Source organism: Equus asinus, chromosome X (genome assembly GCF_041296235.1).
Source record: "Equus asinus isolate D_3611 breed Donkey chromosome X, EquAss-T2T_v2, whole genome shotgun sequence".
Classification (NCBI taxonomy): domain Eukaryota; kingdom Metazoa; phylum Chordata; class Mammalia; order Perissodactyla; family Equidae; genus Equus; species Equus asinus.
Window position 1 is genome coordinate 107061479 of NC_091820.1, and position 12615 is coordinate 107074093.

At 37.3% G+C, this 12615-nt stretch overlaps 1 protein-coding gene across 1 annotated transcript in view; it reads left to right on the plus strand.

Moving 5' to 3' along the window:
• Positions 1 to 12132, plus strand: part of HTR2C (5-hydroxytryptamine receptor 2C) — a 304194-nt gene extending 292062 nt beyond the window's left edge. The window contains exon 6 of the mRNA XM_070502826.1: positions 8619 to 12132. Within this exon, the coding sequence (XP_070358927.1) occupies positions 8619 to 9445 (827 nt within the window). The 3' untranslated portion in view covers positions 9446 to 12132. The remainder of the gene's footprint in view (positions 1 to 8618) is intronic.
• Positions 12133 to 12615: the final 483 nt, after the last annotated feature.

Sequence of the window (12615 nt, forward strand, 5' to 3'; positions counted from 1 at the left end):
CAGTAGTAATATGGCCATATTTCAATGCTACTTCAAATTTCACTTCCTTATGCCCTCAGCCCTATTGTAGTTAAATACTAGGACCTCCACACCCACCTCTCACAAATTCTTATCCAAGAATATCTTACAAATCATGGGCATTCCTCTTGTCACCTCATGGACTGCCTTTTCATGCTTTCCTGCTTACAATCTTTCTCTTGTAGTTCAACTTTCCTCAGTCATTTGAGGTCTTCTCCTTACTACTACCATTGTAATTGCTTTCTTTTATTCATGCATGCCTATGTTCCTACTCTTCCCAAAGCTAAAAACCCCTTGAAGTTCAAAGTTGACTCTGAACCTAACTCTGAATTCCTTAAAATTCTCACTGAACCAACACCATACTGATTTATTTGCTAAAGCACACAACAAGCTTTTCTCCCCAACTCTCAGTCACATTTTATCCCCTCAGAACTGAGGCAGAGCTGCCTGTGTTTGTTTCTATGATCTTCTCTGAAAATAGTTCCTTTACCTTCTGCTGTCAACTCTCATGTTCAAGAGGCTCACTTATTACTCCATGAGGCAACCACTCGTGTTAGCTTGACATTGTGAGATCTTCCTAGGTCTTCATGAAAAAATTCTTCTCCATGAAAAACAATTCACAAAAATAGATACCTCTGAGACAGCCCTGCACTTTAGAAACATTACAGAGCAAGGGCTCTCTCCACTTGTGTGCACAGAAGCCAATACTATGTACACCAGTCTTTGATGGAAGAAAGCTTATTATGTAATCCATTGGTAAGGAGATAGGAGGCCAGGCTCTCAAAACTGTCTCCCTGAGCCAGTGCATGGGGTAAGGTTTAAGTGATCAGAGAGGGCAGACTGGTATGCAGAAGCCCTGGCAGGATAAGTTTCAATTCGCGGATCAAAATTTTCTCTTCTGTGCATACTGCTGGCTGGCTCATCACCCCTGAAAAGTAACTTTAACATTCTGTTATTGCAAATAGGATGATTTTGTCTTTTTTATGGCTGAGTAGTATTCCATTGTATATATATATATCACATCTTCTTTATCTATTCATCAGTAGATGGGTACTTGGGTTACTTCTATGTCTTGGCTATTGTGAATAATGCCGCAATGAACATAGGGTTGCATAAATCTCTTTGGATTGTTGATTTCAAGATCTTTGGACAAATATCCAGTAGTGGGATAGCTGGGTCATATGGTATTCCTGTTTTTAATTTTTTGAGAAATCTCCATACTGTTTTCCATAGTGGCTGCACTAGTTTGCATTCCCACCTCAAAGGAATGATTGTTAAGCAAAATAAGCCAGACAGAGAAAGACAAACACTGCATGATTTCACTTGTTTGTGGAAGATAAACAAACACATGGATAAAGAGAACAGATTGGTGGTTACCAGAGGGGAAAGGGGCTGGGTGGTGGGTGAAAGGGGTAAAGGGGCACATATATGTGATGATGGATAAAAATTAGACTATGGTGGTGAGCATGATGCAGTCTATTCAGAAATTAATAAATAATTATGTACACCCAAAATTATACAATGTTATAAACCTTTTTGATTTCAATAAAATAATTGAGGGAAAAAATAACTTTAATGTTCTGTTGTTAGGATGAGGTCAGCACAGTAAACAAGGGTAAATTTGTTATGTAGATTTAAGTCATTGCCTTCTCTATTGATAAGAATTTCTAGAGATTTAGTCATCCTCTCCTTCCCGGCATGGAGAGTTCTCTTATAAATGTAAATTTCTGTTATAAATGGGCAACTTTTACTAGGTTTTCAGAGCTTTTCCCTGTGTCTGCTGTTTCTCAAAAGTAATCAGCCTAAAATAATTTTTATGCCAAAAAGGTATATTTTGGGGTGACAAATTCTGTTCCTGGTCTGTGAATACAGTAATAATTCCCCTAAGTTGTTTTCATTTTGATGTTGGCCAATCTGTTCCAGGAAATTTATCCGATAATCTCTCTCTCCTTTTTTGTATCACTATTTATTATTCATCTCTTGGCAATCTGTTTCCTTTTTTCACTATTCTACTATAACTGTTCTCTCTGTAATCACCGGTGACCTCCTTATTTTCAAAGACAGAGGAAATGTTTTGAACTCTAGGACCCCTCTGTGTCATCTGATGCTGGTGAGGATGACTTCTTCAGAACAATCCCTCCCATAGCCTGTTATGATGTAATTTTTCTTTCACACTGAATTGCTGATACCCATTTTGCAAATTTTCTTGCTGGTAATTTTGGTCATATCAGAACATGTCAAAAGAAGTTTTTCAGGCCAGGTTCACATGTGCACTGACAACGACAACTATGTAATAACTGCTGTCTGGCCAACAGTGACTGCAAGACACTATTGGTTATAAGATGCATCACACTTTCAAAGATGTTAAAATCTGAAAGACATGTGCATTGAAGAATCATTGGCATATGCTGTTACTATCTGATAGTTTGAAGAGAACTGATCTGTGTTGCTTGAATTCAAGGCTTTAAGAAATAATTTGAGCATCTTTATACATTCTCTGAACTCACTTGCCTTATTTGCAGTAAAATAACCTCATCAAGTTATTTTATGGCTTTTGTGAGGCTGGAATGAGATAATGCATATAAAGTATGTAGTGGAGATAAAGTACCAGAGTCAGTAAGCACTCAATGAGTGATAGTAGTAGTCATAGTAGTAGTAGTAGTAACATATTTTCAATAAAAACTTGAGCTATAACTATGTTACTGAATTCAACGTTTCTAAAATGCTAAGATCTTATATGCTTATTGAGGGTATTTTTTTGTCTCTGAGTTTAAGTTACCTTAATAAATAATAATCACTTTTCAGGGTTTTTTGAGAACTAAATGTGATAATGCATGCAAAATATTTGACTTTATTGGTTGAAGTAGTACCTGACACTTTCAGCAGAACATAAATTATAACTTATCTTTGCTGTTTCTAAAATTCTAAAGAAGGTGATATAGATATATTGAAGTTAATTTCAGAAAGATTAAGTGATTCTAGCTAATAATTCCTTCTTTCTATGCTCTTTTCTGAATTGAATAAGATAATATATGAAAGTATATACTATAAAGTAATTGACTCAACGTGTGACAAATAGGAAGCATAGGAAGCATTCAGTAAAAGGTAGTTATTATTGCAATTATTGTTATTTGTATCTGGTATTTTCTATGGGAGTTCATTTTTACTTTTTCTTCTTGGCTAAATCAAAGGTTTTTAAAATACCAAAGATTGTTCAATTATACTTGCTAAACTTAACTTTTCTGAAGTTAACTTCACCAAATAACATGTGCCTTTCAGAATTTTTATGAGAATAAATGAGATCAAGCATATAAAATGTTTTGTTGCTATTACTGATGTTGCTTATATTTACCTGACGCCTAAATTTCTACTGGTTGACAAGTTTAAAATACTGAGAAAGACTTCACAAATTTGCTGAACTTAACTTTCCAGGGCTTAACTTCATCCATTAACATAGAACAGCAGTTCTCAATCTCTTTGATGTCAGGACCCCTTTAAACTCTAAAATAATTGATGACCCTAAAGAGCTTTTGTTTATGTGAGCTATATCTACACTCATGCACTGCATAACAATGTTTCCGTCAACTGTGTATGTGAAAGTGGTCCCATAAGATCAGTACCATATAGCCTAGGTGTGTAGTAGGCTATACCCTCTAGGTTTGTGTAAGTGCACTCTGATGTTCACACAATGACAAAATCACCTAACGACACATTTCTCAGAACATATCCCCATTGCTAAGTGATACATGACTATATTGATATTTACTATATTCGAAATTAAAGCTGAGAAATGTTTAAAATATTTACAAATCACTTCATTTTAAATAGCAATAATGAATCCATTTAATGTTAACATAAATAAATAACATATTTTTATGAAAACTAACTATATTCTTCCAAAAGAAATCAGAGCAAGGACTGGCATTGTTTTACAGTTTTGAAAATCTCTTTAATGTTTAGTTTTATGGAAAGATAGTTGGATTCTTATATATGTACCTGCACTCAATCCGTTGTGATACGTTGTTTTGGTTGAAGTTTGTGAAGAAAACGCAGTTTAAAAGACAAATATTTGGTAAAGGAAGACTAGAAAACTCTTTAAAAGAGCATCAGAGGCCACCAGGGTCCTTGAATCACACTTTGAGAACTGCTGACGCATATCTTTATTTTTTTAAAGCATTGAATAAGATAATCAGTGCAATATATATTATTATTAGTGCTGCTTCACTTCTTGCTATTATTTATCACTTCCTGATATTGTCAAAAGAACTTGAATTTCTTCTTATTTTTGTTGACTGCATTCACTGTTTTAAAAAAAAGCAACTAATGATGGCATAGATTTGGTAAAGTGGTTAAGTCACCTTACCAAATAATATCTCTATTATAGAGATTTTAACCAAATTGGGATAATACATTTTACACCTAACCCCTAACCCTAACCCAAATTGGGATAACACATTTTACATCTGTTTTGTCAGTGATGTATGGCTCAGTGCCTGGCACATAAGATAGACTCAATAAAGGGCAACTTCACTCTTTGCTCAATGTACATAAAATTATACAAATAGATGCCAGGGATAAAATTGACCTCACATATCCAATAACAGCCTCAGCTCATCTGGAATCACTCTGCTACCCTCTTTTGTTGTCCCTTGACAAGGCCTACTTTTAAGCCCAATAGTCTCTTAGGAAAGTGAAGAAATCTTTTAATAGAGGCAAGCTAACACCACTCCAGAGCTGGGCTCTGAATAATACTGACTTCCATTGCTCTTACGGTCACTGTGTGAGGCCTTTCCCAGAGACTTCTGGTGTCTCTAGGAATACCTAGAAGATTGTGATGCATTTTCTATGGGAATTGAATCTCCACTTCACCATTTTTTTCCTGAATGTAGGTATGTCTACCCTGTCAAGATTCATCCAGAGTGCAAATTCCCCAGACCAAGTCTCTAGGCTCTAGTTCCCACATTGCTGGGGGGTAGAGGACGAGGAGAGGTTGGGAGGGGAGCAGTTCCCCTAGACTTCTCTCATCTTGCTATAGGATCCTGAGAAAGCATAACGGAGTTTTCTACCAATATTTTTGTCAGAAGATAGCCTTCTTCCCTAAAATATATCAAAGTGGCGAGTGTTTCCACCCAGGAGTCTAAGTCTTTTGCTCTAGAATTATCACTTTCAGGGTCAGCAGTGGCCACTAATTCTTGGAGACTGTTATAATTCCTTCAAGCATTTCATCAAACTTTGTGAAAATTGCCTTCTGATACTTGCCACCCTTCCCATCCAGGGTCCAAAGGTCTCTTTGCCAGGATCCCACACTGTATTACCGGAGGAGACTTTCTGTTTGCAGTGCCTCCTGGTTTTCACAGACTTTCTTAGGTTCTTGCATGGCATGCCTAGGTTCAGTGTTATAGGCATGTATCAATACCCCAAGGAGTCTTGTCACATTTGTTACTGCTTCTCACACCATCAGTCGGTCTTTTTCTCTAGGACTAATAGCAACTTCATTGTCTGTTTCAGACAGGACCTCTACGTCTTCTTTTAGTTTTTCAATTTTTTAAAATATTATTAAATGTTTTTATGGAAACTTTCAAAGATTACAAAAGTAGATAGAATTATGTAATAAAGACCCATGTACTTGTCATCCAGCTCCAAGATTTATCAATGTATAGACTATCTTGCATCATCCATACTTCCATTCATTTACACCTCCCATATTATTTTTAAATAAACTCCAAGCATCATAATACTTTGTCCAAAATATTTCAGTATGTATATCTAAAAATATAAGAACTATTTTTCTACATAACCACAATATCAACATCACTCTTAAAAATTAATGAGCCATAATTATTTAATATCATCAAAAGGTCAGTCATTGTTCAAATCTGTAGCTGTGTCCTCAATATTTTTAAAAGTTTGTTTGTTTGCATCAAGACCCCAAGCAGATCCACATATTATAATTGCTTGCTAGGTCCTATAAATTTCCCTTAATCTGTAGATTCTCCCTCTAATTTTTTCTCCTGTAAATTATTTGTTTTGAAGAAACCTTCCTTCTTTTCTTAATCCCATATTAGCTTCCCTAACTCCAGAAAACTTCCCGTAGCCTGATCCATCACTAAAACACTTCATGAAGGATAAACCAATACTGAATTCTTTCAGGCAAGCTTGATCTATACTCTTTCTAGAGATTCCCCTATATTTTTGACTTTTGGAATGAAGCTTCTAATGATAGAAACTGACAGCTTTCTTACTTGCGTTTTTATAACTGTTAAGAAATGTAACCTGTGTGATTCTATATTCCCAAATGCTTGTTGAAATTCCTTCAAGCATTTCATCAAACTTTGTGAAAATTGCCTTCTGATACTTGCCACCCTTCCCATCCAGGGTCCAAAGGTCTCTTCGCCAGGATCCCACAGTGTATTACCGGAGGAGACTTTCTGTTTGCAGTGCCTCCTGGTTTTCACAGACTTTCTTAGGTTCTTGCATGGCATGCCTAGGTTCAGTGTTATAGGCATGTATCAATACCCCAAGGAGTCTTGTCACATTTGTTACTGCTTCTCACACCATCAGTCGGTCTTTTTCTCTAGAAAAAGACCAGTCATTTCAGAAATTCAGTGTCTGAGGAAGAAGGTTTAAAGATCACTTTCCAAACACTCTCCGTTCCTTGTATATTCCCAGAGATTAAATATCAAGCAACATCCTCAGAAAGCTCTTGCAAAGAAACGTTGACCATTTTTTCCTTCTTGATCATCCAGCCAAACACTCTATATCTGATGAAAGGCATTAAAACAGCTTGGAGGGACTTTCCGTTTCAGATTAGTTACTGTTCCCTGTGTGTTCCCTAAGGCCAGCGAAGATCTCTGACAGTGCACTCCTACCTCCTCTTAGAGTTTGTAGCATAGATATCCACCAGCCCAGGATTCCTAATAATAATCTCTCATAGAATCCTGAAAAAGCAATCTGAATTTTCCCAGGCTTCACCTTCCTGTGGCTCCAAAAGAAAATAAATTAACATTAAAATTTGAATTTCGCTTGCAGGTTATCCCTACTTATTGATGCAGGACCTCTCCAAGATCTACCATAGTGATTTCTGACAATTTCCCGTTTCCTTATTTATGCTCAGGCACAAGATCACCCTCTGCTCCTATCTCCTTGTTGATATTTTCTGCCTATGAGCCTATTTATTAATGGAGATGCTTACCTAGAGTACTATCTCTCAGTATTCTGTAAAACAAAAATGTTCAAAATTCCACACAGAAATGGAAAGACTGCATCTCTCCCAACTCTGCATTTCATTCTGTCTCTTGACCTTGAAACAATATTGCTTATACCCAGAGTCTCACAAAAACTCTCTTTTTTTTTTTGAGCATGATTATCCCTGAGCTAACCACTGCCAGTCCTCCTCTTTTTGCTGAGGAAGCCTGACCCTGAGCTAACATCCGTGCCCGTCTTCCTCCACTTTATATGTGGGGCGCCTACCACAGCATGGCACGCCAAGCGCTGCCATGTCCACACCCAGGATCCGAACCAGTGAACCCGGGGCCGCTGAGAAGCGGAATGTGCAACCCTAACTGCTGCGCCACTGGGCTGGCCCCACAAAAACTCTCATTAAAGGCCAGCCTGGTGGCACAGTGGTTAAGGTCACACATTCCACTTCTCGGCAGCCTGGGGTTAGCCGGTTCGGATTCCGGGTGTGGACATGGCAGCACTTGGCACGCCATGCTGTGGTAGGCGTCCCACATAAAAAGTGGAGGAAGATGGGCACGGATGTTAGCTCAGGGCCAGGCTTCCTCAGCAAAAAGAGGAGGATTGGCGGCAGATGTTAACTTAGGGCTAATCTTTCTCAAAAAAAAAAAAAAGAGAGAGAGAGAGAGTTCTTTCCGTTTCTGCATATAGATTATTTCTGCATAGTGGTCAGATCTAGTCCCTGTAGCGTATTTGGGGACCACACTCTCCTCATCATCTCCAGTAACTCCAGAGCTCCCCGGCCTTGTCTCCAAAGGACTCATACATAAAGTTTCCTCTTCTTGGCCCCTTTCCTTGGGAAAGCGGGGAGAGGAAATAGATGTTGTCAGCTAAAAACTCATCTCAAACCCAGTCTAGCTAAGGCTGATATACTATTATTACTCTTATAGGTGGTATTCACATCATTTTTAATGCATTTGGAAGATGACATGCTAAAAAATGAATGATTGGCTTTACTAATGTCATTGAGTACAGATATAAATTTATTCATTCATTCAACAAATATTTATTGAGTGTCTTCTATGAGCCAGGACAGTTCTAGGAAGTAGAAATAAAACAAAATAGGCATAATCCACTCTTACACACAACCATATCTATAATAGTTTATCCCAATGATAGTAATTTCATGCCTTCTGCAAAGATTTGGGGAGAAGGCATTCCTAACATGAAAAAAGTTGTCATTTTCTGATATCATACTACTACTCTTTCATGTGGCTATCAATTTATGCTGTGAATTGCTTTCAACAAATATCAGCTCTACATTTTGTTCAGTAAAATGCAGTTGAATGTATGCCATTGCACAAACCGATTCAATCCTTCCATATGCTGTACCAATGTTCCACCTCCTTTTTTTGTTCGTTTAGGTGTATCAGTTCCTATCCCAGTGATTGGACTGAGAGATGAAGACAAAGTATTCGTCAACAACACCACCTGCGTGCTGAATGACCCAAATTTCGTTCTTATTGGGTCCTTCGTAGCTTTCTTCATACCACTGACGATCATGGTGATTACATACTGCCTGACGATTCACGTTCTTCGCAGACAAGCTCTGATGTTACTGCGCGGCCACACCGAGGAACCACCTGGAATGAGCCTGGATTTCCTGAAGTGCTGCAAGAGGAATACAACTGCTGAAGAGAACTCTGCAAACCCTAACCAAGATTTGAACCCACGCCGAAGAAAGAAGAAAGAAAGACGTCCCAGGGGCACCATGCAAGCTATCAACAATGAACGGAAAGCCTCGAAAGTCCTTGGCATTGTTTTCTTTGTGTTTCTGATCATGTGGTGCCCATTTTTTATTACCAATATTCTGTCGGTTCTTTGTGGGAAGGCCTGTAATCAAAAGCTCATGGAAAAGCTTCTGAATGTGTTTGTTTGGATTGGGTATGTTTGTTCAGGAATTAATCCTCTGGTGTACACTCTTTTCAACAAAATTTACCGAAGGGCATTCTCCAACTACTTGCGCTGCAATTATAAGGCAGAAAAAAAACCTCCTGTCAGACAAATCCCGAGAGTTGCTGCCACTGCTTTGTCTGGGAGGGAGCTTAATGTTAACGTGTACCGGCATACCAATGAACCGGTGACGAAGAAAGCTAACGACAATGAGCCCGGGATAGAGATGCAAGTTGAGAATTTGGAGCTACCAGTTAATCCCTCCAACGTGGTTAGTGAAAGGATTAGTAGTGTGTAAGAAAGAGCAGCACAGTCATCTCCTACAGTAAAGCTACAAATGCAGGAAAATGTTCTATAATTCTTCTGTCGGTCATAACTAATGTAAATATTGCTATCTGAAAAGAGTGTTTTTATATATAGCTTTGCAACCTTGTACTTTACAATCATGCGTACAATAGTGAGATTTAGAGTTCTATATTTACTGTTTATAACAGGTTGAGAATAACTTATTTTGATTTTTTGATGCATAAAGTGTTGATTCTTTTTCTTTCCCTTCCTTTCTTCCTCCCTCTCTCCTCCTCCTCCTTCTCTCTCTTTCTCTTTCTTTTGTTCATAAGGAAATGTTGATGTTCATCTCAGGTGGCATTTGCAGGAGACCAGAATGATGCACATGACAGTGGTTATATTTCAACCACATTAAAATGAACAAATTTGGAGGAATCTTTTTCCAGGTTAACAGTAAATATACACTTTAAATTCTTGCTCTGCTCATTTACACACATAAACACAGTAAGATAGGTTCTGCCTTCTGGTACTCTATCACACCTATTAGTGAGGCAAGGGCAGAACTTAGACTTGTTATCACACATAGGGACAAAATTTGACCTTGTCAAAATGTTGTGTTGGTATTTCACCACAATGTCTGTCCCTAAATGTAGTGGTATTTTAACATAGCAGCTTGTTAACCAGGACTACAGAAGTGGAAGGATTATTTGAGATATATACACCAATAACTTTTCACTTCTTAAGGATAATGTTCAAATTCTGATTACAATGACAAGCAAACTGGAATTAGTGTTTTCATTCTGGTCCTTCGTAAATACCTAATTTGATGATTAAACTGGGAAATGAGATCCCAAAGTTATTTCCCAGTCCAGGATTCAACATCAATTGGGTTTTGATCTCAGGATCCTGGAAATTCATGTGCTACACCCAAAATAAAGTTAGCATTTGAGCCTTATTAAAATATTTTCTTAATTATGGTACCTCTATCTATAGGACCTAATTTAGCAGTCCATTTTTGAGTAAAACTTGTGTTGGAAACATAGATGATCAAAACCTTGGAAGTTTTACTTGATTAAGGACTACAGAATTAAGCCCTTGGAATGTGAAAAAAGTAATTTAAAAGAATCTTACTGAACTCTGGGAATAACAGAAATAGAGAGTTTCCATTTGAATTTTAAACAAAATTTATCTCATTTTCAGATCCTTCCAAACTCTAGTGCAGGAAAAGGCTGCAGCTAATTTGTGAAAGTGGCAAGCTCTTCATTGTACTGAAATTATGTACCAGAAGTTTAAATCTTTGTTAAAATATAGTGTTGTGTAACAATAAATGTTGGCCATCGTTTCATTCATGGGCCTGCTGCTCTCTAAGAATTCAGTACCATTTTATTAGTTTGTTAACCGTGAAAGGTTTTCAAGCACTGCTAATGTCAGACCATTAAGTCTATGCTGTGTGCAGAGTATACGTTTCCAGTAACTGTATTTCCATGTGTGTCCATTTCACACAACTGTGGATCAATTTCTGAAGAATTCATGATGCTATTTCTTATACCTGACAGTTACTTACACACATTAAAGTGTGTGTCTCTCAATACCTTGAAATTGGTGAAGGCAGAACCTGAATTTCTAAAACCCCCGGTCTGTGTCCTCAACACACAGCATAGATAAATCCAACAGTCTGCCACAGGGGCAGTGAGAGAGCTGCTGTATTTGAAGAAACTCATACAGTCTCTACTTGATTTGCAACACTGCCAAATGTCAGTCAATTGCTTGAGCATGCCCAAATATAACACGAAAGTAAAGTCTACCTGCCTGTTAGCTCTGTCTAACTGCATGTAAAAACAATTATATGAAATTGAATGAGATCATCTAATTCTTACTAAAATGAAAATGTCTGAAGAAACACAGCATGCATTCAGCATGAGTTCTGCACATACAGATGGTGTCCTGCATGTATGCCATGTATGTTGCATGAATCCATCAATTTATAGGGCATCAGGACATCAATTAACGTAGGACAGAGTAGGTGATATAAAAAGAACTGAAGAAAATCCTTCAGCAGTCCTTAAAAAGACCATGTATTCAGATCTGAAGTATTGTGAGTATTAGAGAAAATTGGAAACATCTGATTTCTTAACTATCAGGGCAAGCTCATAGCACATGTTTTACAAAGAAATAAAATATAACCCATGGATTTTCAAAAGCACTAGCAATAAGTTGAATGATAACAGCTTATAGCACATTTGTTAATAATTCTTATGTCATCAAGTAGTAGTACTAAATAGTACCCAACACAGTAATTATCCTCAAATTGTGTGCTATTCGTAAGTTCCGTGCAGTTTGGTATGAAACAAATATGCTCATTTGGATATAAATCTTACAGTTCAATGTTAAATCTACAAACTTTTATAAATGTTTTAAAAAAAAAGTCCATGTGATAAATGTAAACGTGGGAATTTACTGTCAAACAAATCATTTTGATGTACTATTATATACATATGTATGTTTAAGACATGTGCAACAGACTGCCTTATATTATTTCCTGTAAATCTTCTCCTTCATCAAATGGTACTTTTTGTGAGTGGTTGCAAAGTGCTGTCTTATTCCTGGTTCCTGTATGTTATCCACTCCAGGTTTTTGTGATACTTCCTATTAATTTATTAAATTTATTAAATGTTGGCTAATATGTTACATGTCTTTCTTCTCCCTGCATCTTTTGAGGGGAAAATATACCGCTTCACTTCATTTTCTTTGAAAATTAAATTGTACCCTGTAAAATAAGTTCACAAAGATAAACACAACCAGGAAATATCACTCTGCTGAGTAATTCTCCATGTATTCAAAGACTACACCACCAGCAGAAAGACAATTAAGAGGCATAAACAACAAAACCAATATTAACACCAACATCCCTGATTCCTCATGAGAAGAATAACTGTACTCTCAAATTATCCTACCTTTCTTAACCTGAGCAGGGGCCTGGGGTGGCTCACATGTTCTCCTTGCTATGGGTATCATTACTATCTTATTACCACCAGACTCTAAGCTTCCCAAGAACAGAAAGGACCATGTCTATCTTGTTGATGGTTTTATCCCCAATTGTTAGTGGCCACTCTACATTCCACAGATATGTTTTGAGCATCAACATTTGTGGGCATTGTATTATCTGTTCCTGTTGCCAAAGTG